This window comes from Copadichromis virginalis, linkage group LG4 (genome assembly GCF_057382275.1).
Source record: "Copadichromis virginalis isolate Kocher_CV1m ecotype Utaka linkage group LG4, C_Virginalis_male_GT1.1, whole genome shotgun sequence".
Classification (NCBI taxonomy): Eukaryota; Metazoa; Chordata; class Actinopteri; order Cichliformes; family Cichlidae; genus Copadichromis; species Copadichromis virginalis.
This window is the reverse complement of record NC_140621.1, coordinates 15,966,763-15,993,761: the sequence shown is the minus strand read 5'-3', so window position 1 is coordinate 15,993,761 and position 26,999 is coordinate 15,966,763. Positions and strand designations below refer to the sequence as shown.

Below are 26,999 nucleotides of genomic sequence, written 5' to 3'. Positions count from 1 at the left end.
GATGCATTAATAGTTTTATTAAGATGAAGAGAGTAAAAGTCTACATTCTGGGGAAACCAGAGTATCTCATCCTAAATAACATACTATGTAATTATATGAAAGATAAAACTGGGGCCATGTGTGGCCATCAGTATGATTGGGAAAAATCAAGAAAACAAGTGACATTCAGAATAATCATAACATTATTCAAAACAAATATATTGTCATAGCTTTTATATTCCCCATGCTTGTCATCAATGGGACAGTTCCAAAGCACAAAAAAAACCCCATCATAATGTCTGTTGAAAACTTTATCACAGTCACAGTTGTTATCTTTTGGCATTTTTGGTGTAATTGTTGTTGTAGTTTTACAATGCTGTCATTGAATCACTGTTGTAATATAAAACTGACAATATATATGCATAACAAAAATCCCCAAATAACTAGTTATGGATATATGGATATATATTTCTGTTCATATTATTGCACACTATTACATTTATTCAAGACATTTGCATGATAAGTTTAACAAAAGATAAATATATTTGTTAAATATAAGTAAATATTAAATGTATATTACACTTTATAACTCACTTGGAAAAAGGTAATTGTGTGTTAAATAGTTATCCATCCTCAGGTTTACCCAGACCCCTTTTCTTACATCTGAAACAAATTAAATTTAAATCCCAACTAAACAAGAAGAACAGAAGTAAACATTGACAATAAAAAAAAAAACATCCTTTCATAGTTTTAGTGGTTTTCATAGGGTTCCATCTGTGATTTTCCTGTTTAATAATAGATGATGAAGACAAAGAGTCCCAGTACAAGAGGGATTACATTAATTCTGACAGAAGATGCGTTACTTGTTGTTGTCGTGGATTTTTTAGTTGTTGAAGAAATTGTAGTGGTTATTGCAGAAGTGGTTGTTGTCACAAATGTTGTTTTGGTTGTTGACGCAGTGCTTGGATTTGGAGTAGCTGTTGTTGTTGTTGATGATGCTATTGAAACAGGTATTGTGCTCTGAGCAACAGCTGATGTTAGAGGTGATTTTATGGTTGGTGAGGCTGTTGATGTTGTTGGAGCATCTGGGCTTGTTGTTGGGACAGCTGTGGTTGTGGTTGAAGCAGCTGTTGTCATTGTTGGTGCAGCAGTTGTTGTGGTTGCAGATGCGGTGGCTGTGGTCACAGCAGATACTGCTGTTGTTGGAGCAGGTGTTGTCGATGGTGGAGCAGGAGTTGTTGTGGTTGGTGCCACAGTGGTTGTGGTTGGAGCAGCAGTTGTTGTGGTTGGTGCAGCAGTTGTTGTGGTTGGTGCAGTGTTTGCTGTGGTTGGAGCAGCAGTTGTTGTGGTTGGTGAAGCTGCTGTCGTTGTTGGAGCAGCTGTTGTTGTGGATGGTGCCACAGTGGTTGTGGTTGGTGCTGCTGTTGTGGTGGGTGATGCAGCTGTGGCTGTGGTTGGAGCAGCAGTTGTTGTGGTTGGTGCTGCTATTGTGGTGGGTGATGCAGCTGTGGCTGTGGTTGGAGCAGCAGTTGTTGTGGTTGGAGCAGTTGTTGTTTTGGTTGGTGCTGAAGTGGTTGTGGTTGGAGCAGCTGTTGTCGTGGTTGGAGCAGCTGTTGTCGTGGTTGGAGCAGCTGTTGTTGTTGTTGGTACCACCGTTGCTGTTGTGGTGGTTGGAGCAGATGTTGTTGTGGTTGGAGCAGCTCTTGTTGTGGTTGGAGAAGCTGTTGTTGGTTGCACAGCTGTTGTTGTGGTTGGAGCAGCTGTTGTTGTGGTTGGAGCAGCTGTTGTCGTGGTTGGAGCAGCTGTTGTCGTGGTTGGAGCAGCAGTTGTGGTTGTTAATGCCACACTGGTTGTTGTGGTGGTTGTTGTGGTTGGAGCAGCTGTTGTTGTTGGTTGCACAGCTGTTGTTGTGGTTGGAGCAGCTGTTTTTGTGGTTGGAGCAGATGTTGTTGTGGTTGGAGCAGATGTTGTTGTGGTTGAGGCAGCTGTGGTTGTGGTTGGAGCAGCTGTTGTTGTGGTTGGTTCACCTGTTTTCGTTGTTGGAGTAGCAGTTGTGGTTGGAGGAGCTGTTGTCGTTGTTGGAGCAGCAGTTGTGGTTGTTGGTGCAACCGTTGTAGTGGTTGGAGCAGTTGTTGTTTTGGTTGGTGCTGCAGTGGTTGTGGTTGGAGCAGCTGTGGTTGTGGTTGGAGCAGCTGTTGTCGTGGTTGGAGCAGCAGTTGTAGTTGTTGTTGCCACCGTTGTTGTGGTTGGAGCAGCTGTAATTGTGGTTGGAGCAGTTGTTTTTGTTGGTTGCACAGCTGTTGTTATGGTTGGAGCAGCTGTTGTTGTGGTTGGAGCAGATGTTGTCGTGGTTGGAGCAGCTGTTGTCGTGGTTGGAGCATCTGTCGTTGTGGTTGGAGCAGCAGTTGTGGTTGTTGATGCCACACTGGTTGTTGTGGTTGGAGCAGCTGTTGTTGTTGGTTGCACAGCTGTTGTTGTGGTTGGAGCAGCTCTTGTTGTGGTTGGAGAAGCTGTTGTTGTTGGTTGCACAGCTGTTGTTGTGGTTGGAGCAGCTGTGGTTGTGGTTGGAGCAGCAGTTGTGGTTGTTGTTGCCACCGTTGTTGTGGTTGGAGCAGCTGTGGTTGTGGGAGCAACAGTTGTTGTTGTTGGTGGCACAGCTGTTGTTGTGGTTGGAGCAGCTGTTGTCGTGGTTGGAGCAGCTGTTGTCGTGGTTGGAGCAGCAGTTGTGGTTGTTGATGCCACCGTTGTTGTGGTTGGAGCAGCTGTCGTTGTAGTTGGAGCAGCTGTGGTTGTGGTTGGTGCACCTGGTGTTGTTGTTGGACTAGCAGTTGTTGTGGTTAGAGCAACAGTTGTGGTTGTTGGTTCCACTGTTGTTATGGTTGGAGCAGTTGTTGCTTTGGTTTGTGGTGCAGTGGTTGTGGTTGGAGCAGTTGTTGTTGTTGGTTGCACAGCTGTTGTTGTGGTTGGAGTAGCTGTTGTTGTGGTTGGAGCAGCTGTTGTCGTGGTTGGAGCAGCAGTTGTGGTTGTTAATGCCACACTGGTTGTTGTGGTTGGAGCAGCTGTTGTTGTTGGTTGCACAGCTGTTGTTGTGGTTGGAGCAGCTGTTTTTGTGGTTGGAGCAGATGTTGTTGTGGTTGGAGCAGCTGTGGTTGTGGTTGGAGCAGCTGTTGTCGTGGTTGGTTCACCTGTTTTCGTTGTTGGAGTAGCAGTTGTGGTTGGAGGAGCTGTTGTCGTTGTTGGAGCAGCAGTTATGGTTGTTGGTGCAACCGTTGTAGTGGTTGGAGCAGTTGTTGTTTTGGTTGGTGCTGCAGTGGTTGTGGTTGGAGCAGCTGTGGTTGTGGTTGGAGCAGCTGTTGTCGTGGTTGGAGCAGCAGTTGTAGTTGTTGTTGCCACCGTTGTTGTGGTTGGAGCAGCTGTAATTGTGGTTGGAGCAGTTGTTTTTGTTGGTTGCACAGCTGTTGTTATGGTTGGAGCAGCTGTTGTTGTGGTTGGAGCAGATGTTGTCGTGGTTGGAGCAGCTGTTGTCGTGGTTGGAGCATCTGTCGTTGTGGTTGGAGCAGCAGTTGTGGTTGTTGATGCCACACTGGTTGTTGTGGTTGGAGCAGCTGTTGTTGTTGGTTGCACAGCTGTTGTTATGGTTGGAGCAGCTCTTGTTGTGGTTGGAGAAGCTGTTGTTGTTGGTTGCACAGCTGTTGTTGTGGTTGGAGCAGCTGTGGTTGTGGCTGGAGCAGCAGTTGTGGTTGTTGTTGCCACCGTTGTTGTGGTTGGAGCAGCTGTGGTTGTGGGAGCAACAGTTGTTGTTGTTGGTGGCACAGCTGTTGTTGCGGTTGGAGCAGCTGTTGTCGTGGTTGGAGCAGCTGTTGTCGTGGTTGGAGCAGCAGTTGTGGTTGTTGATGCCACCGTTGTTGTGGTTGGAGCAGCTGTCGTTGTAGTTGGAGCAGCTGTGGTTGTGGTTGGTGCACCTGGTGTTGTTGTTGGACTAGCAGTTGTTGTGGTTAGAGCAGCAGTTGTGGTTGTTGGTTCCACAGTTGTTATGGTTGGAGCAGTTGTTGCTTTGGTTTGTGGTGCAGTGGTTGTGGTTGGAGCAGTTGTTGTTGTTGGTTGCACAGCTGTTGTTGTGGTTGGAATAGCTGTTGTTGTGGTTGGAGCAGCTGTTGTCGTGGTTGGAGCAGCTGTTGTCGTGGTTGGAGCAGCAGTTGTGGTTGTTAATGCCACACTGGTTGTTGTGGTTGGAGCAGATGTTGTTGTGGTTGAAGCAGCTGTGGTTGTGGTTGGAGCAGCTGTTGTCGTGGTTTGTTCACCTGTTGTCGTTGTTGGAGTAGCAGTTGTGGTTGGAGGAGCTGTTGTCGTTGTTGGAGCAGCAGTTGTGGTTGTTGGTGCAACCGTTGTAGTGGTTGGAGCAGTTGTTGTTTTGGTTGGTGCTGCAGTGGTTGTGGTTGGAGCAGCTGTGGTTGTGGTTGGAGCAGCTGTTGTCGTGGTTGGAGCAGCAGTTGTAGTTGTTGTTGCCACCGTTGTTGTGGTTGGAGCAGCTGTAATTGTGGTTGGAGCAGTTGTTTTTGTTGGTTGCACAGCTGTTGATATGGTTGGAGCAGCTGTTGTTGTGGTTGGAGCAGATGTTGTCGTGGTTGGAGCAGCTGTTGTCGTCGTTGGAGCAGCTGTTGTCGTGGTTGGAGCAGCTGTTGTCGTGGTTGGAGCAGCAGTTGTGGTTGGAGCAGCTGTTGTTGTTGGTTGCACAGCTGTTGTTGTGGTTGGAACAGCTGTTGTTGTGGTTGGAGCAGATGTTGTTGTGGTTGGTGCTGCAGTGGTTGTGGTTGGAGCAGCTGTGGTTGTGGTTGGAGCAGCTGTTGTCGTGGTTGGTTCACCTGTTGTGGTTGTTGGAGTAGCAGTTGTGGTTGGAGGAGCTGTTGTCGTTGTTGGAGCAGCAGTTGTGGTTGTTGGTGCAACCGTTGTAGTGGTTGGAGCAGTTGTTGTTTTGGTTGGTGCTGCAGTGGTTGTGGTTGGAGCAGCTGTGGTTGTGGTTGGAGCAGCTGTTGTCGTGGTTGGTTCACCTGTTGTCGTTGTTGGAGTAGCAGTTGTGGTTGGAGGAGCTGTTGTCGTTGTTGGAGCAGCAGTTGTGGTTGTTGGTGCAACCGTTGTAGTGGTTGGAGCAGTTGTTGTTTTGGTTGGTGCTGCAGTGGTTGTGGTTGGAGCAGCTGTTGTCGTGGTTGGTTCACCTGTTGTCGTTGTTGGAGTAGCAGTTGTGGTTGGAGGAGCTGTTGTCGTTGTTGGAGCAGCAGTTGTGGTTGTTGGTGCAACCGTTGTAGTGGTTGGAGCAGTTGTTGTTTTGGTTGGTGCTGCAGTGGTTGTGGTTGGAGCAGCTGTGGTTGTGGTTGGAGCAGTTGTTGTTGTGGTTGGAGCACCTGTTGTTGTGGTTGGAGCAGATGTTGTTGTGGTTGGAGCAGCTGTTGTCGTGGTTGGAGCAGCAGTTGTGGTTGTTGATGCCACCGTTGTTGTGGTTGGAGCAGTTGTTGTTTTGGTTGGTGCTGCAGTGGTTGTGGTTGGAGCAGCTGTGGTTGTGGTTGGAGCAGCAGTTGTAGTTGTTGTTGCCACCGTTGTTGTGGTTGGAGCAGCTGTGGTTGTGGTTGGAGCAGCTGTTGTTGTGATTGGAGCAGATGTTATTGTGGTTGGAGCAGCTGTTGTCGTGGTTGGAGCAGCTGTTGTCGTGGATGGGGCAGCAGTTGTGGTTGTTGATGCCACCGTTGTTGTGGTTGGAGCAGCTGTCGTTGTGGTTGGAGCAGCTGTGGTTGTGGTTGGTGCACCTGTTGTCGTTGTTGGAGTAGCAGTTGTTGTGGTTGGAGCAGCCGTTGTCGTGGTTGGAGCAGCTGTTGTCGTGGTTGGAGCAGCAGTTGTGGTTGTTGATGCCACCGTTGTTGTGGTTGGAGCAGCTGTGGTTGTGGTTGGAGCAGCTGTTGTCGTTGTTGGAGCAGCAGTTGTAGTTGTTGGTGCCACCGTTTTTGTTGTCGGAGCAGCTGTCGTTGTGGTTGGAGCAGCTGTTGTTGGTGGTGGTGCAGCTGTCGTTGTGGTTGGAGCAGCTGTTGTTGGTGGTGGTGCAGCTGTCGTTGTGGTTGGAGCAGCTGTTGTTGTTGGTGGTGCAGCTGTCGTTGTGGTTGGAGCAGCTGTTGTTGTTGGTTGCACAGCTGTTGTCGTTGTTGCAGCAGCTGTTGTTGTGGTTGGAGCAGATGTTGTTGTGGTTGGAGCAGCTGTTGTCGTGGTTGGAGCAGCTGTTGTCGTGGTTGGAGCAGCAGTTGTCGTGGTTAGAGCACCTGTTGTCGTGGTTGGAGCAGCAGTTGTGGTTGTTGATGCCACCGTTGTTGTGGTTGGAGCAGCTGTCGTTGTAGTTTGAGCAGCCGTCGTTGGGGTTGGTTCACCTGTTGTCGTTGTTGGAGTAGCAGTTGTTGTGGGTAGAGCAGCAGTTGTGGTTGTTGATTCCACCGTTGCTGTCGTTGGAGCAGCTGTGGTTTGAGCAGCTGTGGTTGTGGTTGGAGGAGCTGTTGTCGTTGTTGGAGCAGCAGTTGTGGCTGTTGATGCCACTGTTGTTGTGGTTGGAGCAGCTGTGGTTGTGGTTGGAGCAGTTGTTGTTGTTGGTTGCACAGCTGTTGTTGTGGTTGGAGCAGCTGTTGTTGTGGTTGGAGCAGCTGTTGTCGTGGTTGGAGCAGCTGTCGTTGTTGTTGGAGCAGCTGTAGTTGTGGTTGGTGCACCTGTGGTTGTGGTTGGAGGAGCTTTTGTCGTGGGTGGAGCAGCAGTTGTCGTGGTTGAAGCAGCTGTTGTCGTGGTTGGAGCAGCAGTTGTCGTGGTTGGAGCAGCTGTTGTGGTTGTTGTTGCCACCGTTGTTGTGGTTGGAGCAGCTGTGGTTGTGGTTGGAGCAGTTGTTGTTGTTGGTTCCACAGCTGTTGTTGTGGTTGGAGCAGATGTTGTTGTGGTTGGAGCAGCTGTTGTCGTGGTTGGAGAAGCAGTTGTGGTTGTTGATGCCACCGTTGTGGTTGGAGCAGCTGTCGTTGTAGTTGGAGCAGCTGTGGTTGTGGTTGGTGCACCTGGTGTTGTTGTTGGAGTAGCAGTTGTTGTGGTTAGAGCAGCAGTTGTGGTTGTTGTCGCCACCGTTGTTGTGGTTGAAGCAGCTGTGGTTGTGGTTGGAGCAGCTGTTGTCGTGGTTGGAGCAGCTGTTGTTGTGGTTGGAGCAGCTGTGGTTGTGGTTGGAGCAGCTGTTGTCGTGGTTGGAGCAGCTGTTGTCGTGGATGGAGCAGCAGTTGTGGTTGTTGATGCCACCGTAGTTGTGGTTGGAGCAGCTGTCGTTGTGGTTGGAGCAGCTGTGGTTGTGGTTGGTGCACCTGTTGTCGTTGTTGGAGTAGCAGTTGTTGTGGTTGGAGCAGCCGTTGTCGTGGTTGGAGCAGCAGTTGTGGTTGTTAATGCCACCGTTGTTGTGGTTGGAACAGCTGTGGTCGTGGTTGGTGCACCTGTTGTCGTTGTTGGAGTAGCAGTTGTGGTTGTTGGTGCCACCATTGTTGTTGTTGGAGCAGCTGTGGTTGTGGTTGGTGCACCTGTTGTCGTTGTTGGAGTAGCAGTTGTTGTGGTTGGAGCAGCTGTTGTCGTGGTTGGAGCAGCTGTTGTTGTGGATGGAGCAGCAGTTGTGGTTGTTGATGCCATCGTTGTTGTGGTTGGAGCAGCTGTCGTTGTTGTTGGAGCAGCTGTAGTTGTGGTTGGTGCACCTGTTGTCGTTGTTGGAGCCACAGTTGTCGTGGTTGGAGCAGCTGTTGTGGTTGTTGATGCCACCGTAGTTGTGGTTGGAGCAGCTGTCGTTGTGGTTGGAGCAGCTGTGGTTGTGGTTGGTGCACCTGTTGTCGTTGTTGGAGTAGCAGTTGTTGTGGTTGGAGCAGCCGTTGTCGTGGTTGGAGCAGCAGTTGTGGTTGTTGATGCCACCGTTGTTGTGGTTGGAACAGCTGTGGTTGTGGTTGGAGCAGATGTTGTCGTTGTTGGAGCAGCTGTTGTGGTTGTTGGTGCCACCATTGTTGTTGTTGGAGCAGCTGTGGTTGTGGTTGGTGCACCTGTTGTCGTTGTTGGAGTAGCAGTTGTTGTGGTTGGAGCAGCTGTTGTCGTGGTTGGAGCAGCTGTTGTTGTGGATGGAGCAGCAGTTGTGGTTGTTGATGCCATCGTTGTTGTGGTTGGAGCAGCTGTCGTTGTTGTTGGAGCAGCTGTAGTTGTGGTTGGTGCACCTGTTGTCGTTATTGGAGCCACAGTTGTCGTGGTTGGAGCAGCTGTTGTGGTTGTTGTTGCCACCGTTGTTGTGGTTGGAGCAGCTGTGGTTGTGGTTGGAGCAGTTGTTGTTGTTGGTTGCACAGCTGTTGTTGTGGTTGGTGCACCTGTTGTCGTTGTTGGAGCCACAGTTGTCGTGGTTGGAGCAGCTGTTGTGGTTGTTGTTGCCACCGTTGTTGTGGTTGGAGCAGCTGTGGTTGTGGTTGGAGCAGTTGTTGTTGTTGGTTGCACAGCTGTTGTTGTGGTTGGTGCACCTGTTGTCGTTGTTGGAGCCACAGTTGTCGTGGTTGGAGCAGCTGTTGTGGTTGTTGTTGCCACCGTTGTTGTGGTTGGAGCAGCTGTGGTTGTGGTTGGAGCAGTTGTTGTTGTTGGTTGCACAGCTGTTGTTGTGGTTGGTGCACCTGTTGTCGTTGTTGGAGCCACAGTTGTCGTGGTTGGAGCAGCTGTTGTGGTTGTTGTTGCCACCGTTGTTGTGGTTGGAGCAGCTGTGGTTGTGGTTGGAGCAGCCGTTGTCGTGGTTGGAGCAGCAGTTGTGGTTGTTGATGCCACCGTTGTTGTGGTTGGAACAGCTGTGGTTGTGGTTGGAGCAGATGTTGTCGTTGTTGGAGCAGCTGTTGTGGTTGTTGGTGCCACCGTTGTTGTTGTTGGAGCAGCTGTGGTTGTGGTTGGTGCACCTGTTGTCGTTGTTGGAGTAGCAGTTGTTGTGGTTGGAGCAGCTGTTGTCGTGGTTGGAGCAGCTGTTGTTGTGGATGGAGCAGCAGTTGTGGTTGTTGATGCCATCGTTGTTGTGGTTGGAGCAGCTGTCGTTGTTGTTGGAGCAGCTGTAGTTGTGGTTGGTGCACCTGTTGTCGTTGTTGGAGCAGCTGTTGTCGTGGTTGGAGCAGCTGTTGTCGTGGATGGAGCAGCAGTTGTGGTTGTTGATGCCACCGTAGTTGTGGTTGGAGCAGCTGTCGTTGTGGTTGGAGCAGCTGTGGTTGTGGTTGGTGCACCTGTTGTCGTTGTTGGAGTAGCAGTTGTTGTGGTTGGAGCAGCCGTTGTCGTGGTTGGAGCAGCAGTTGTGGTTGTTGATGCCACCGTTGTTGTGGTTGGAACAGCTGTGGTTGTGGTTGGAGCAGATGTTGTCGTTGTTGGAGCAGCTGTTGTGGTTGTTGGTGCCACCATTGTTGTTGTTGGAGCAGCTGTGGTTGTGGTTGGTGCACCTGTTGTCGTTGTTGGAGTAGCAGTTGTTGTGGTTGGAGCAGCTGTTGTCGTGGTTGGAGCAGCTGTTGTTGTGGATGGAGCAGCAGTTGTGGTTGTTGATGCCATCGTTGTTGTGGTTGGAGCAGCTGTCGTTGTTGTTGGAGCAGCTGTAGTTGTGGTTGGTGCACCTGTTGTCGTTGTTGGAGCCACAGTTGTCGTGGTTGGAGCAGCTGTTGTGGTTGTTGTTGCCACCGTTGTTGTGGTTGGAGCAGCTGTGGTTGTGGTTGGAGCAGCTGTTGTCGTGGTTGGAGCAGCTGTTGTTGTGGATGGAGCAGCAGTTGTGGTTGTTGATGCCATCGTTGTTGTGGTTGGAGCAGCTGTCGTTGTTGTTGGAGCAGCTGTAGTTGTGGTTGGTGCACCTGTTGTCGTTGTTGGAGCCACAGTTGTCGTGGTTGGAGCAGCTGTTGTGGTTGTTGTTGCCACCGTTGTTGTGGTTGGAGCAGCTGTGGTTGTGGTTGGAGCAGTTGTTGTTGTTGGTTGCACAGCTGTTGTTGTGGTTGGTGCACCTGTTGTCGTTGTTGGAGCCACAGTTGTCGTGGTTGGAGCAGCTGTTGTGGTTGTTGTTGCCACCGTTGTTGTGGTTGGAACAGCTGTGGTTGTGGTTGGAGCAGATGTTGTCGTTGTTGGAGCAGCTGTTGTGGTTGTTGGTGCCACCATTGTTGTTGTTGGAGCAGCTGTGGTTGTGGTTGGTGCACCTGTTGTCGTTGTTGGAGTAGCAGTTGTTGTGGTTGGAGCAGCTGTTGTCGTGGTTGGAGCAGCTGTTGTTGTGGATGGAGCAGCAGTTGTGGTTGTTGATGCCATCGTTGTTGTGGTTGGAGCAGCTGTCGTTGTTGTTGGAGCAGCTGTAGTTGTGGTTGGTGCACCTGTTGTCGTTGTTGGAGCCACAGTTGTTGTGGTTGGAGCAGCTGTGGTTGTGGTTGGAGGAGCTTTTGTCGTGGGTGGAGCAGCAGTTGTCGTGGTTGAAGCAGCTGTTGTCGTGGTTGGAGCAGCAGTTGTCGTGGTTGGTGCAGCTGTTGTGGTTGTTGTTGCCACCGTTGTTGTGGTTGGAGCAGCTGTGGTTGTGGTTGGAGCAGTAGTTGTGGTTGGTGCACCTGGTGTTGTTGTTGGAGTAGCAGTTGTTGTGGTTAGAACAGCAGTTGTGGTTGTTGTTGCCACCGTTGTTGTGGTTGAAGCAGCTGTGGTCGTGGTTGGAGAAGCAGTTGTGGTTGTTGATGCCACCGTTGTGGTTGGAGCAGCTGTCGTTTTAGTTGGAGCAGCTGTTGTTGTGGTTGGAGCAGCTGTTGTCGTGGTTGGAGAAGCAGTTGTGGTTGTTGATGCCACCGTTGTGGTTGGAGCAGCTGTCGTTGTAGTTGTAGTTGTCGTTGTTGGAGCAGCAGTTGTGGCTGTTGATGCCACTGTTGTTGTGGTTGGAGCAGCTGTGGTTGTGGTTGGATCAGTTGTTGTTGTTGGTTGCACAGCTGTTGTTGTGGTTGGAGCAGCTGTTGTTGTGGTTGGAGCAGCTGTCGTCGTGGTTGGAGCAGCTGTCGTCGTGGTTGGAGCAGCTGTCGTTGTTGTTGGAGCAGCTGTAGTTGTGGTTGGTGCACCTGTTGTCGTTGTTGGAGTAGCAGTTGTTGTGGTTGGAGCAGCTGTGGTTGTGGTTGGAGGAGCTGTTGTCGTGGGTGGAGCAGCAGTTGTCGTGGTTGGAGCAGCTTTTGTCGTGGTTGGAGCAGCTGTTGTCGTGGTTGGAGCAGCTGTTGTGGTTGTTGGTGCCACCATTGTTGTTGTTGGAGCAGCTGTGGTTGTGGTTGGTGCACCTGTTGTCGTTTTTGGAGTAGCAGTTGTTGTGGTTGGAGCAGCTGTTGTCGTGGTTGGAGCAGCTGTTGTTGTGGATGGAGCAGCAGTTGTGGTTGTTGATGCCATCGTTGTTGTGGTTGGAGCAGCTGTCGTTGTTGTTGGAGCAGCTGTAGTTGTGGTTGGTGCACCTGTTGTCGTTGTTGGAGCCACAGTTGTCGTGGTTGGAGCAGCTGTTGTGGTTGTTGTTGCCACCGTTGTTGTGGTTGGAGCAGCTGTGGTTGTGGTTGGAGCAGCTGTTGTTGTGGATGGAGCAGCAGTTGTGGTTGTTGATGCCATCGTTGTTGTGGTTGGAGCAGCTGTCGTTGTTGTTGGAGCAGCTGTAGTTGTGGTTGGTGCACCTGTTGTCGTTGTTGGAGCCACAGTTGTCGTGGTTGGAGCAGCTGTTGTGGTTGTTGTTGCCACCGTTGTTGTGGTTGGAGCAGCTGTGGTTGTGGTTGGAGCAGTTGTTGTTGTTGGTTGCACAGCTGTGGTTGTGGTTGGAGCAGCTGTTGTTGTGGATGGAGCAGCGGTTGTGGTTGTTGATGCCACCGTTGTTGTGGTTGGAACAGCTGTGGTTGTGGTTGGAGCAGATGTTGTCGTTGTTGGAGCAGCTGTTGTGGTTGTTGGTGCCACCATTGTTGTTGTTGGAGCAGCTGTGGTTGTGGTTGGTGCACCTGTTGTCGTTGTTGGAGTAGCAGTTGTTGTGGTTGGAGCAGCTGTTGTCGTGGTTGGAGCAGCTGTCGTTGTAGTTGGAGCAGCTGTTGTTGTGGTTGGAGCAGCTGTTGTCGTGGTTGGAGAAGCAGTTGTGGTTGTTGATGCCACCGTTGTGGTTGGAGCAGCTGTCGTTGTAGTTGTAGTTGTCGTTGTTGGAGCAGCAGTTGTGGCTGTTGATGCCACTGTTGTTGTGGTTGGAGCAGCTGTGGTTGTGGTTGGAGCAGTTGTTGTTGTTGGTTGCACAGCTGTTGTTGTGGTTGGAGCAGCTGTGGTTGTGGTTGGTGCACATGTTGTCGTTGTTGGAGTAGCAGTTGTTGTGGTTGGAGCAGCTGTTGTCGTGGTTGGAGCAGCTGTTGTTGTGGATGGAGCAGCAGTTGTGGTTGTTGATGCCATCGTTGTTGTGGTTGGAGCAGCTGTCGTTGTGGTTGGAGCAGCTGTAGTTGTGGTTGGTGCACCTGTTGTCGTTGTTGGAGCCACAGTTGTCGTGGTTGGAGCAGCTGTTGTGGTTGTTGTTGCCACCGTTGTTGTGGTTGGAGCAGCTGTCGTTGTTGTTGGAGCAGCTGTAGTTGTGGTTGGTGCACCTGTTGTCGTTGTTGGAGCCACAGTTGTCGTGGTTGGAGCAGCTGTTGTGGTTGTTGTTGCCACCGTTGTTGTGGTTGGAGCAGCTGTGGTTGTGGTTGGAGCAGCTGTGGTTGTGGTTGGAGCAGCTGTTGTCGTGGTTGGAGCAGCTGTAGTTGTGGTTGGTGCACCCGTTGTCGTTGTTGGAGCCACAGTTGTCGTGGTTGGAGCAGCTGTTGTGGTTTTTGTTGCCACCGTTGTTGTGGTTGGAGCAGCTGTCGTTGTAGTTGGAGCAGCTGTTGTTGTGGTTGGAGCAGCTGTCGTTGTGGTTGGAGCAGCTGTGGTTGTGGTTGGAGCAGCTGTTGTCGTGGTTGGAGCAGCTGTTGTCGTGGATGGAGCAGCAGTTGTGGTTGTTGATGCCACCGTAGTTGTGGTTGGAGCAGCTGTGGTTGTGGTTGGTGCACCTGTTGTCGTTGTTGGAGTAGCAGTTGTTGTGGTTGGAGCAGCCGTTGTCGTGGTTGGAGCAGCTGTTGTGGTTGTTGATGCCACCGTTGTTGTGGTTGGAACAGCTGTGGTTGTGGTTGGAGCAGATGTTGTCGTTGTTGGAGCAGCTGTTGTGGTTGTTGATGCCACCGTTGTTGTGGTTGGAACAGCTGTGGTTGTGGTTGGAGCAGATGTTGTCGTTGTTGGAGCAGCTGTTGTGGTTGTTGGTGCCACCATTGTTGTTGTTGGAGCAGCTGTGGTTGTGGTTGGTGCACCTGTTGTCGTTGTTGGAGTAGCAGTTGTTGTGGTTGGAGCAGCTGTTGTCGTGGTTGGAGCAGCTGTTGTTGTGGATGGAGCAGCAGTTGTGGTTGTTGATGCCATCGTTGTTGTGGTTGGAGCAGCTGTCGTTGTTGTTGGAGCAGCTGTAGTTGTGGTTGGTGCACCTGTTGTCGTTGTTGGAGCCACAGTTGTTGTGGTTGGAGCAGCTGTGGTTGTGGTTGGAGGAGCTTTTGTCGTGGGTGGAGCAGCAGTTGTCGTGGTTGAAGCAGCTGTTGTCGTGGTTGGAGCAGCAGTTGTCGTGGTTGGAGCAGCTGTTGTGGTTGTTGTTGCCACCGTTGTTGTGGTTGGAGCAGCTGTGGTTGTGGTTGGAGCAGTAGTTGTGGTTGGTGCACCTGGTGTTGTTGTTGGAGTAGCAGTTGTTGTGGTTAGAGCAGCAGTTGTGGTTGTTGGTTCCACCGTTGCTGTCGTTGGAGCAGCTGTGGTTTGAGCAGCTGTGGTTGTGGTTAGAGCAGCAGTTGTGGTTGTTGTTGCCACCGTTGTTGTGGTTGAAGCAGCTGTGGTTGTGGTTGGAGCAGCTGTTGTCGTGGTTGGAGCAGCTGTTGTTGTGGTTGGAGCAGCTGTGGTTGTGGTTGGAGCAGCTGTTGTCGTGGTTGGAGCAGCTGTTGTCGTGGATGGAGCAGCAGTTGTGGTTGTTGATGCCACCGTAGTTGTGGTTGGAGCAGCTGTCGTTGTGGTTGGAGCAGCTGTGGTTGTGGTTGGTGCACCTGTTGTCGTTGTTGGAGTAGCAGTTGTTGTGGTTGGAGCAGCCGTTGTCGTGGTTGGAGCAGCAGTTGTGGTTGTTGATGCCACCGTTGTTGTGGTTGGAACAGCTGTGGTTGTGGTTGGAGCAGATGTTGTCGTTGTTGGAGCAGCTGTTGTGGTTGTTGGTGCCACCATTGTTGTTGTTGGAGCAGCTGTGGTTGTGGTTGGTGCACCTGTTGTCGTTGTTGGAGTAGCAGTTGTTGTGGTTGGAGCAGCTGTTGTCGTGGTTGGAGCAGCTGTTGTTGTTGTTGGAGCAGCTGTTGTTGGTGGTGGTGCAACTGTTGTTGTGGTGGGAGCAGCTGTGGTTGTGGTTGGTGCACCTGTTGTCGTTTTTGGAGTAGCAGTTGTTGTGGTTGGAGCAGCTGTTGTCGTGGTTGGAGCAGCTGTTGTCGTGGTTGGAGCAGCAGTTGTGGTTGTTGATGCCACTGTTGTTGTGGTTGGAGCAGCTGTGGTTGTGGTTGGTGCACCTGGTGTTGTTGTTGGAGCATTAGTTGTTGTGGTTGGTTCCACCGTTGCTGTCGTTGGAGCAGCTGTGGTTTGAGCAGCTGTGGTTGTGGTTGGAGCAGCAGTTGTGGCTGTTGATGCCATCGTTGTTGTGGTTGGAGCAGCTGTGGTTGTGGTTGGAGCAGTCGTTGTTTTTGGTTGCACAGCTGTTGTTGTGGTTGGAGCAGCTGTTGTCGTGGTTGGAGCAGCTGTTGTCGAGGTTGGAGCAGCAGTTGTCGTGGTTGGAGCAGCTGTTGTGGTTGTTGGAGCAGCAGTTGTGGTTGTTGGTGCCACCGTTGTTGTGGTTGGTGCTGCAGTGGTTATGGTTGGAGCAGCGGTGGTTGTGGTTGGAGCAGCTGTTGTTGTTGTTGGTGCAGCTGTTGTCGTTGTTGGAGCAGCAGACGTTGTTGTTGGAGCAGCTGTGGTGGTGGTTGGTGCCACAGTGGTTGTAGTTGGAGCGGCTGTTGTTGTTGTTGGAGCAGCTGTGGTTGTGGTTGGTGCTGCAGTTGTTGTGGGTAAAGTACAGGTTGGTCCACTTTTTATGGTACCAACACTCTGCATGAAAGGTAGAGAACCCAGGCTTGAAGCAACTGCACACAGGGTCCTGGATGCACAGCCGTAAGCTGGAAAATCATTGGTGCCATCGTTCACTGTAGATGAAAAATCCCAGTTTCAACAATTTCACATATTTTTAGACATACATGACTGTGTAGTAGCCTTTGAAAATCAAGACATACTTATATAAAATTATAATATTAATGGGTATAAGTTCGAAAAGTTTTCGAGGCATCATTTCAGTCAGTTGTTTCGTGACTGTCAAATTTAAGTTATTGAAAACATGTACTCACAATGTCAGAACCCAAATGGATTTCCTTTTAATGAACAGTGTTCCTACACTCGGTGTTCTATTATCACATATGTTTTTTTTTCCATTTAAAGCAGGTAACTGATTTTTCCATCATCATGAAATCAAAGTGCTCCTCTTGATGTTTTCATGTGTATTTTCTTTACTTTGCTCTTTTTTTGATGGACATTTATCTCTTTGTTTTCAGCTCTTGTTTTATACAAATGATTAGTCATGACAATAACTGACAGATTAATCACTACCTCCATGCTTCAAATATTTCGGGAATACTTCTTAACTAATATATTTATGTGTTGTGGAAAAATATGTATCATTTCCTACACTGATTATCAAATCTTCATCTTTAACGATTTAAAGTACAAAATCACATTCATTACAAATACGGATAAAATGCTTGGTTATGTTTTTCCTGACTGATTGAAAAAAAAGAATGTTTGTTGAATTTATTTTATGCAAAAACCAAATTTAAAGATGCTTTTTGTTAAAGTATGCATGATGAAGACTCACTCATTGATTGAAAGCATTGGTCCTGCACTCCCTGACATTGCAATGGTGTGTTGCACTGAGAGGTGGAACAAGAGTTACATAGTAGGCCGTTACTTGACTGAGGAGTAGGGGCTGAAACAGAAAAGAACATAATTTCACTTTAGAACAGAATATTTCAGCAGATATCAGATTATTGTTTCTTATCCTTTTCTGTCATGTCTGTTCGGTTATGTGTCTTTAACTTAACTGATTTCTACTTACCAGCCAGAGTTGCTGAGTTGCAGTTATCCGTGTTGCAGCACGTGGCAGATGCAAGAGCACTTTGAACACCCAGGTCAACTGAAAATGTCTGAGAGCCCGTAGTTGGACACAGGGAGGAAGATGCACATGCCTTGTAGATTTGTGTTGCGGTAGTTCCAGATGAGGTAGCTGCAAAGTAATTTTAATATTTTTAATGATGAATTTTATTAATGTTGATGGAAAGCACACATAGCTTCACAGGTATTTGAAATTTACTGAACTGTATGAAATAATATGAAGAAAAGATTACCTAAAATAGTAGCTGTAACACACATGGTCTCTGAAGAACATGTTTTTGCTACTGTGGTTGAACACGTCTGATCTGTGCAGGTTTGACACTGAAGGGCTCCAGCTGCAATCAGGAGAGAAACAATGAAAGGACTGAAGTTAAAATGAAAGATTACAGGTTTTTAAATAACCCACTATACTAGTATTATTAAAGAGTCTTTATCTCTTCTATTTTTTAAGCTGTTGCACAGATTGATGAAATGCTGTTAATCCCTTTAACATCTGTATAAATATATTTTTTAATAAAGTGACATGAAACACTACATTAGTGTTTATTTAAGGTTAATGAAATAAGGATCATTTAAATCATGGAGGCCTGCTCCAACAGCTGTCAACCATTTAACAGTTTCTGAGTCTATATTTAAAATATTATAATTTTTATGGCATTGTTAGCACCAACTAGTGCAGTCCTTCTTAAAGTGTGGGGCCCGCCCCCTGGGGGGCGCAGAGCCATTGCAGGGGAGCGGAATGAAAAGGGGGGGGGACAAACGCTTGGACACTGCTTACACGGGGCGCCTACAGAAACGCAAAGCAGGGGATGCAGCGTCGCTGAATATGTTTCCAAACCAACTTCATTCTAAGCCAAAGACTAGAAAATATGGTGAAGCATATCTTCCCTTTGGCTTCACCTGCACAAGTGCCAAGGTAGGTCTCCACTGCAGAATTGATTTTCCCTTCGTAGGGAGCAAGGCTGGGCTGTTTAAATCACGGACAAACAGGATCCCACAGTTGTTTATGTTTTTAAACCCATTTTGCACAGTGAGGCATTTTTTGAAAAATGTATTGATAGCAATGTTGAATATTATTACACATGGAAAAAAAACAACTACACATAAAATAATCACTGTGACGCCTCTGCCTTTCCAAATGGAGGGACAGTAACTGCGTGTGTATATGTAAGCGTGTAAAACCTGAAGATAGTAAGATTAACAGTATTTCGTCTCTATCTGCCATTCTGCAACTCATCTCATGTAAACAATAACGTGGCGCACAGTGTGACGTGAAAAAAAGGCACATACCTTTGATGTTGAGTGACGAACTCTGTATTCCTCGTCCACACGTAAACGCAAAAAAGGGTTTAAAACATCTCCATTTTCGGTGATTCGAAACGCAGTTTACGTGTGGACGAAACAGCTGCGTTTTCAAAAATACCTGTGTAGGTGTGGACGTAGCCTAAAAGAGTTAGTAGTTTATTTTATTACTACCTGTAATTTATTGCAGATTACTTGTATTTGTTTTAACTGTTTACTAAATGTTTGAGGTGTGAAATAAACCGCAATGGAGCAAAATATGGGTGTGTGTGGTTGGAGGATGTGTTAGTGCGCGTGCGTGCGCGCGTACACGCGCGAGAAGGGGGCGGGGGGCGCGAACATTTTTCTTGTAAAACAAAGGGGGGCCTAGCAAAAAACGTTTGGGAACCACTGAACTAGTGCAAGAAAAGAATGTTGATTACAGTTCAGCGTTTAACTCAATAGTGCCCAGCAGATGGTTCACAAAGCTGAGGGATGTAGGACTCAACAGCCGTCTGTGTGCATGGGTGCTGGACTTCCTCACTTGCAGAACTCACGTGGTGAGGGTGGATAGATGCGTCTCTAACAGCGTCACCATTAACAGGGGTGTTTCCTCTCGCCACTGCTCTACTCCCTCTATACTTCAGACTGTGTGGCCACCCATGGCTCCAACACCGTTGTGATGTTTGCTGACGACACCGTGGTGTTGGGCGCCATCTCCAACAACGATGAGGAGGCCTACATTGACGAAGTGAAGAATCTGGCATCATGGTGCCAGGATAACCACCTCCAGCTGAATGTCAGCAAGACCAAGGAGCTAGTGGTGGACTTCAGAAGGAGTCAGCACAGAGACTAAAAGCCCATTATCATCAATGGACCTCCAGTGGAGAGGGTGCAGTCCTTCAAGTATCTCGGTATCCACATTTCATCAGACCTGACATGGTCTGCCCACATTCAGGTCTAGACCAAAAAAGGATAGGCAGCGCCTGTACCACCTCTGACAACTGAGAAAGTTCAGGGTCTCGCCAGTGATCCTCATGACTTTCTATGCAGGCGCTGTGGAGAGCATCCTCACACAGAACATCACATCCTGGTTTGGGAACAGCTGTGTTAAGGACCAAAAAGCTCTTAAGAGAGTGATCCGTACAGCAGAATGCTGCTGCAGGATTGCCCCTCCCCCCTTAGGGGAGATGCTGGACTAGAGCAGGTCAGATACTGAAGGACCCATCCCATCCGGGCAACAAACTGTTCCAAGGTTCCATATCATCCGGGCAAGTACAGAGAGACTCAAGAGGAGCTTCTAGTCCCAAGCCATCCGGGCACTAAACCTTAACAAACTGAACTAAGATTTTCAACAAAGTACTAATCCTAATATCCATCATTATGTCCTTCACGTATATTTGGTAATCACTTTTCCTTATTTCTAGTATGAAGTAGACCTAATCCACTCAGTAAAATAATTTGAACAAAATGAAATATTTCCACATCAGTTTGCCAAACAGATTCAGAAACAGATTTTATAAACTAAAACAAAAAGTCTGGCATATCTTTCTTAAAGGCTCCTGTTTTTGTTTGTTTATTTGTTTATTTGTTTTATTTTAATTGGGTCTATCACATGCAATAATCTATATTCCCTACGGATATGCTGACAGATATTTGATTTCCTGTCAATGGAAAGAAACTTAGTTATGTTTGTGGTTCGATCCACCACAAACATAACTAAGTGATCCTCTTGTAAAGTGTTTGGATGTTTTTTGGAAAAGACATTTAATACATGTATAAAATAAATTTAAAAATTTTTATTTTTTGTTTGTTTGTTGTTTGTTTTCTTTTACTGTTAAATTCAAAGTGTTTTAGTGTTAGATTTGAAATGCTTAAATCAAATCCTGAATGATAAGAAAAAGTGTAGTTACCTGTGCTGGATATTCCCAAGAGAAGGATCAGAGCAGTCACCTTCATAGTGATGAACAGGTCAGTTCTACAGATTAGTTTCCCTGGACTGATACTAAACCTCAGGAGCACTGCTACACTTTATATACTGAACAGGTGAATTCAGGATTGGGTGTGTTTAAATTTTTAAAGCATGAACATTTAGAAAAATCATTTGTCAAAGGGTGTGGTACACTTACCACACCCTTTGTTCAATTGTACATTGATACAAAAAGGGTATGCAGCAGCGTCCTCATTTTCTCTTTTGCTATGTAACATTATTTTAGTTACATATTCATGCATGTCTTGCATTTCGTTACTTACTAAATTAATGTGACTCCATTAATACTGGTCAGAGTTGATAAAACCTGGTAGAGTTTGGAATGAATAGCCATGGTGAGATAATTCCTACCTCATACTACATGAAATATTGCAATGCATTAATGCATTATTTTTTAAAATCCCTCAAAACCTTTTGAAGATTTAATGTACATTTACCTACAGTTTAATGTATATGTATTCCTCATTACTTTTTTCGAAAGGCTTAGCACAACAAACAATGTTTCGGCTTTAATGGCATGAGCCATGGACATTGTCCGGCTGTAGTTACTGTAAAGTCATAATCAATATAAGTCTGTGACCTGAGCTAGAAACAGTCAAAGCACATATGCAAAGGTTGAAACACCATCCCATTTGTATAGTTTGACATCATGTTTTAAGTATACTGTTAAATTATCATGGTACATTTCTCCCCCCCCCCGATTAAATGTAATGCAATTCTTGCTGTTGTGATGTGACACCATTATTTCTATGGATAAATACATCATGCAAACATAAGTCACTGTTGTTTTCTATCAGAAACTCAATATATGAAGGTGATTTGTGTCTTTATAGATCCACTGTGATCTGCATATTATAATGTAGATGTAACATCACTAGACTCATGAAAAGACTGAAATGTATTGCTGAAACAGAAAAATATCTCTGCAGCTCATAATTTTTTTATGTAAATGGCAAATTTATAGTTAAAATCAAGATTTTTAGAATACATTTGACTTTGTCAGGGAAATATCTGTCTAAAACAATGAATAAGGGAATGATATATAATCACTTATTTATTGCACAGGTTGGCTCGTTTGTATTAATACTAATCTGTAATTTTGACAAGCCCAGTAACCGGTCTGTTCAGTGAAATTAATTAGACAGAGGCTTAAAACTGCTGCAGGAGCAGGTGTGGCAGCAGTCTCACCTTGAGTATGACATTAATATTTGTACAGGGAAGGAACCGGAATTTTACTCAGCTGCTGTAGAGAAGTATATTTTAGCTCAAACTTTTCTGTTTTCTCTTTCATCAATTGAAATGAATATTTTGCACTTTGTTAGTTTTGCTATTAATATTTATAATATTGATATCAATGCTTTGACAGTTTGCACACATCACCAAGAACAGAAGAAGCTACAACTTTAATAAAAGCTTAAAGAAACATTAAAGAAACTGATGGACATTATGGACAATGCCAGGCATCCTCTGCACACGGCCATTAACAACCAGAAGAGTCTGTTCAGTGACAGGTTGCTTCTCCCAAAGACAAGAACTAACAGACTTAAAAACTCCTTTGTCCCACACGCCATCAGACTGTTTAACTCCTCTCTGGAGGGGAGAGGGAGGGGAAACAGGAGGACAAAGGAGGGAACAACTAAGCTGTAGTGCCTCTTCACCTCACTGTGCAATACCTTTTGTGCAATACTTTTGTAAATAGTCAACGGTGCAATAGACTCAATACTTGAAATGTGCAATTCACTTGTATTTTTATTTTTATTCCTATTTATTCTATTTATCCCCTTCGTATATTTTATTTATATTGTCTCTGTATTTATATATATGTGTGTGTGTATAACTCTGTAACTTCTGTCGGTGCTGTGCTTTTTTGGAAATCGAATTTCCCAGAGGAACCCACCCGAGGGATTAATAAAGTTCTATCTTATCTTATCTTATCTTATCTTAAAATACTTGAAATTATTTAGTGTGAGTAGTTATGCAGTGCTAACAAAGGACTGTTTTTCAATGACTTTTCCGCACCCTCTCTTATTGAGATATAATCTATTTATATCTTAACAATAGCAAGGATGAAACATAAGGTATTCTTTTTATCAGGTCTGCCACACACACCCCTTTTCTATGCACATCATGTTTTGTTTTTTAATTCTGGCTTCTCTTCTATGTGTGTTTCGTGCATTGGTAAAAGGACAACAAAGACGGTTGATTTTCATGCAGGATATTTTTACTTTATATTCTGGTTTATCTCGTTATTCAATAGCTAGTTTCATTAGACTCCATCTGCACTCTCTGAACTGAAGATACTTAACTCTTTGCTGAATCCAAGATGTAAATTTACTGATCTTGTATTGAACTTTGTGTCACTGTGGCAGGGGTCACACATTTACCTTACCTGAAAGAGGAGTGAAAGAAGCCATTTATGTCCACTGTGAGCGACCATCTTTGAACAGAGGTGGTGGTTTACGACACCAACTGTCTGCCATCTATAATTCAGTTTTGAGATCCCTTGCCAGACGCCTTAACGCCCACTCACACCCTGGGCCATCTGACCTCAGGAAATCACATGATAGGGTGGGGATGGGTTTCACAATGAGCTCACCCGAAACCCTGGCTGATTGTGACCCACCCCCGTTTTCACATCTTGGCTCATGTGATTAGGTAGAGGATCATCAGGGGGTCCTTTTGTCCCTCTTTTGGGGGGAAACTCCCACGGGGTTCAAATCTGGGACTCTCCACCAATTGACCCTTAGAACTGAAGAAGCTTCTCGGATGAGAGGTGAAACGTCTTCAAGCAACCTAAAGAGGTCCAGAAGCTTTTCTTTCCAAGCTCCTTAGATTACGATGACCTGGATGGCTGAGAACCTTCACAGACATTTACCTTAACCTTTTTCACATGACTGTGCAGCTTTAGCAATCTATAGCCAACAGCCTGTGTGGTTCATGTTCTTCCTTGAAAACAATTTTCAAGGAAATGTATCACTTTCTCTTGTATTTAGAGGAAAAAATTATTCGGATGTTATTTTCTGGTTTTTAAAGTGAGCCACAGCACTCTTGATTTTACGAATAGCTCCCCTACAGTAAGATGATTCAGTGGCTCCAACTTTTTCTGTGTCTCTGGCCTGTAGCCCCACTCTAAAAGCAATCTTGCATTTACATATATTTGATTATGAGTAAACAACTTTCCTCCCAGTTAAAGACACTCGGAAGAGGGTTTCACTTACCAGTATAACTTTATGCACACTTATGTTGCAATGTGCATAAAGAATGTAGTTACATAACATCTGTCATAATGTATGTACCAGGAACTAATAGTGCTCTTGTTTTCCAGTTAAAGTGAATTTGCTGGGAAGACCGGCAAGTGTTTTCCTTGAATGTTTTCCTTTTATGAATAATATTACTCACTGCAGAATGATGGACTTGAACTTGGCTAGAAATGTCCTTTTAACACTTGCCAGATTTATGAACAGAAACATGTATGTATGTGTTATTTATGTAACACATACATACATGTATGTGTTACATACATGTATGTATGTAATCACGGACATACCTAGGAGCCTAGGAGATCACAGACTTTGCTGATCTCCTAGGCTCCGTTCTTTTTAAGTATAGTTGTGTTCTCATTGTCGGTGATTTTAACATACACACTTGCTGTAAGGATGACCCATTTGCTAAAGACTTCCTTGCTTTAACGGACTCTTTTAACCTGGCTCAGTGGGTTAATGACCCAACGCATGTTAAAGGACATACTTTGGACTTGGTTTTCTCATATGGTCTGGACATTTGTATCAAGGATATAAGTGACGCTGGGATCTCGGATCATTTCCCAGTTATATTTGATACTGGCTTATGCACTAATGAACTACATCCTGCGGCTCCCCTTTGCCCGCTACATGTAATTAATGCTGAAGCGATGTCAAACTTCTCTATGTCTTTCTTGGATTCTGCATCTGTCACTCTCGACCGTTGTTCTTTTCGCTCGGTTGATGACTGTGCTAATTCCTTGTTATCGCTATTTTCTTCAATCCTTGATACTGTTGCCCCCATTAAGATGAAGCGCTCTAGAACCTACTCTCAGTGTTGGCTTAATGACACTACGTCGCGCTGAGAGAAGGTGGAAAAAAGATAAACTTGGAGTTTCTCATGACATGCTACGGACTAGCCGCTTAAAATTCCAAAGTGCTGCTAAAACGGCCAAAGCGTCCTTCATATCCAAAATCATCCTGGCCAATGACCAAAACCCCCGTACCTTATTTAAAATTTTTAACTCTGTGGTTAACCCTTCCCTGGACATGCCTTTAATTTATTCTCAGGCTCTTTGTGAGCGATTTCAAATTCACTTTTTAGAGAAGGCCTCATCCTTCCCCCTGTTTTATATCCTCTCCCCATTCCTGAGTGCATTTCAACTTTCCACCAGTTTGAGCCTGTGTCAATTTTGACTCTTAAGCGGCTAGTTGTTCAAATGAATAACACCAATACTGTGCTTGACATTCTTCCATCTCGTTTAGCTAAGGACTGTTTTGATGTAATCGGACCTAGTATTCTATTTCTTATGAACTTTTCCTTGCTCTCAGGCTGTGTTCCTTTGGCCTTTAAGCATGCCACTCGATTCTTAAAAAAAGAAACTCTGACTGTTATGACCTTTCAAACTACAGACCAATCTCTAAGCTTTCGTTCTTGTCCAAGATCCTGGAGAGACTAGTTCTCTCCCAGCTCCAGGCGTACTTGGACACGAACGATATTGCTGAGAAATTTCAATCTGCCTTTAAGCCATTGCATAGCACTGAAACAGTGTTGGTTAGAGTTCTTGATGATATTCTTGTAATCACTGATACTGGACGCTCTATGGTCCTAGTTTTACTGGACCTCTCTTCGGCCTTTGATATGGTGGACCATGACATTTTATTACTAAGACTTGAGCACACTGTGGGTATTAGAGGCACTGCCCTCGACTGGTTTAAATCATATCTCGCTGATAGATCCTCATCAGTTAACTTAGGCACCTTCTCCTCTTCCTCTGCTCCAGTCTGTTATGGTGTGCCTCAAGGATCAGTTTTAGGCCCTATTCTCTTCTCATTCTATTTGCTCCCTCTAGGCGCAATCTTTGAAAAATACAATATCGCCTTCCACTGTTATGCCGATGACATACAGATCTATTTTGAACTTACTGACGACCTTGCTGTATCCCTGCACTACTTTTAAGAATGCATGTGGGAGGTCAAAGAATGGTTCCTGAGTAATTCTCTTGTTTTGAATGATAAGAAGACTGAGATTGTGGTGTTCAACAGTAAAATCCCTCGTGCCCAACTCTGTGCTGCCCTGGGTTCCTTTGCTAGCTCTTCCTGTGACTATGTCAGTAACTTGGGTGTACAGCTGGATAGCTCGCTCAAATTCGATAAGCAAGTGTCTGCTGTAGTGAGATCTAGCTTCCACCAACTGCGTCTTATCTCTAAGGCTAGGCATTATGTTCCGCATGAGGACCTGGAGAAGCTTATTCACGCTTATGTGACCTCCAGGTTGGATTATTGTAACTCTTTGTACTACGGTCTTCCCTCTTCTCTTCTTCTTAGACTGCAAACAGTCCAAAATGCAGCAGCCCGCCTCTTAAGTGGTACCAGGAAATTTTGCCATGTTACTCCTGTTCTGACTAGCTTGCATTGGCTGCCCATAAAGTACCGTATTCAATTTAAAATATTACTCCTTACATTCAAAACTATTAATAAATTAGCGCCAAGTTATCTTAGTGAACTTCTCAAACCACATACTCCTGCTAGAACACTCAGATCTGCCACTCAACTACTTCTGACCCAACCCAGATCTCGGCTGAAGTCCCGGGGTGACCGTGCGTTTGCTCTGGCTGCCCCGGTACTGTGGAATACCCTTCCTCTCGACCTCTGCGCATCTGATTCCATTGCACTGTTCAAATCACGACTAAAAACCCACTTATTCAATCTTGCCTTTCCCTCTAGTTAATATTTCTTTTATGATTTTATATCATGCACTTTTATGCTCATTTAAATTCCTGTTTGCTCTGTACCTGTTGGTTTCCTATGTATCAGTGACAGCTGCTTGCATACTTAGTACTTGCTTTGGTCCTATTTCTATTATCCTCCTCCTATTCTCTATCTTACTTGTTAAGCACCTTGGCATACCCTTGGTTTTTAAGTGTGCTTTATAAATAAAGTTTATTATTATTACTATTATTATTATTATTATTATTATTATTATGTATTTCCTCCTAGGCATTGTGTTAACACACATACCTGCAAACTGCCAAAAGCAGATGATCAGTTCATTAAATACATCTGATTAGTAACACTTGAATGTTACTTACCCTCTCAATTCCTTTGGAAGCAGTAAGAGCGTCATTTTTCAAGTCCCGCGTCCTCATTTTGGCTTAAAATTTCTTCAGTAAACACATAATGAATCATCTTTTGTTGTTCATCTCATGTTCTATTTATCTTATTTTAACACCTGCTGATTATGAGATTTTAGTTTTTAATTTTTCCTAATAGGTAAAATCTTGGACTTGAAAGAGGGTGTACTTTCTACATACTATTAATACATAATAGACTATTACGTTTCTTGTATTAATTCAATTTTATTTATACAGTGTCAAATCACAACAACAGTCGCTTTATATTGTAAGGTGAACCCTACAATAATACATACAGAGAAAAACCCGACAATCATACGACTCCTATGAGCAAGCACTTTGGATAGGGTGGAAAGGAAAAACTCCCTTTTAACAGGAAGAAATCTCTGGCAGAACCAGGCTCAGGGAGGGGCGGCCATCTGCCGCAACCGGTTGGGGAGATAGAAGGAAGACAGGATAGAAGACATGCTGTGAAAGAGAGCCGGAGATTAATAACAAGTAGGATTCAATGCAGAGAGGTCTATTAAAACATAGTGAATGAGAACGCTGACTGAAGAAGAATTACTCGATGCATCATGGGAATCCCCCAGCAGCCTGAACCTATTGCAGCATAACTAAGGGAGGATTCAGGGTCACCTGGTCCAGCTCTAACTATATGCTTTAGCAAAAAGGAAAGTTTTAAGCCTAATCTTAAGAGTAAAGAATCCAAACTGGAAGCTGGTTCCACAGAAGAGGGGCCTGAAAACTGAAGGCTCTCCCTCCCATTCTACTTTTAAATACTCTAGGAACAACAAGTAGGCCTGCAGTGCGAGAGCGAAGTGCTCTAATGGGGTGATATGGTACTACAAGGTCATTAAGATAAGAAGGGGGATTTTGAATTCAATTCTGGATTTAACAGGGAGCCAATGAAGGGAAGCCGATATAGGAGAAATATGCTCTCTCTTTCTAGTCCCTGTCAGGACTCTTGCTGCAGCATTTTGAATTAGCTGAAGGCTTTTCAGGAAGTTTTTAGGACATCCTGATAATATGACGCAAACCACTGCAGCACAGTAC

At 45.9% G+C, this 26,999-nt stretch overlaps 1 protein-coding gene across 1 annotated transcript; it reads right to left on the bottom strand.

Annotated features, from left to right (window-relative positions):
• Positions 1-126: 126 nt before the first annotated feature.
• Positions 127-25,961, bottom strand: LOC146711093 (uncharacterized). Its single transcript, XM_085455351.1, has 13 exons — positions 25,905-25,961; positions 25,834-25,840; positions 16,536-16,637; positions 16,247-16,414; positions 16,007-16,117; positions 15,159-15,284; positions 14,115-14,471; positions 12,612-13,577; positions 11,466-12,155; positions 11,088-11,234; positions 8,667-9,842; positions 5,505-6,008; positions 127-896 (listed from the first exon to the last, which is right to left on the bottom strand). The coding sequence occupies exons 1-13, from the start codon at positions 25,959-25,961 to the stop codon at positions 769-771; spliced, it is 4,539 nt and encodes a 1,512-aa protein (XP_085311477.1). The 3' UTR covers positions 127-768.
• Positions 25,962-26,999: the final 1,038 nt, after the last annotated feature.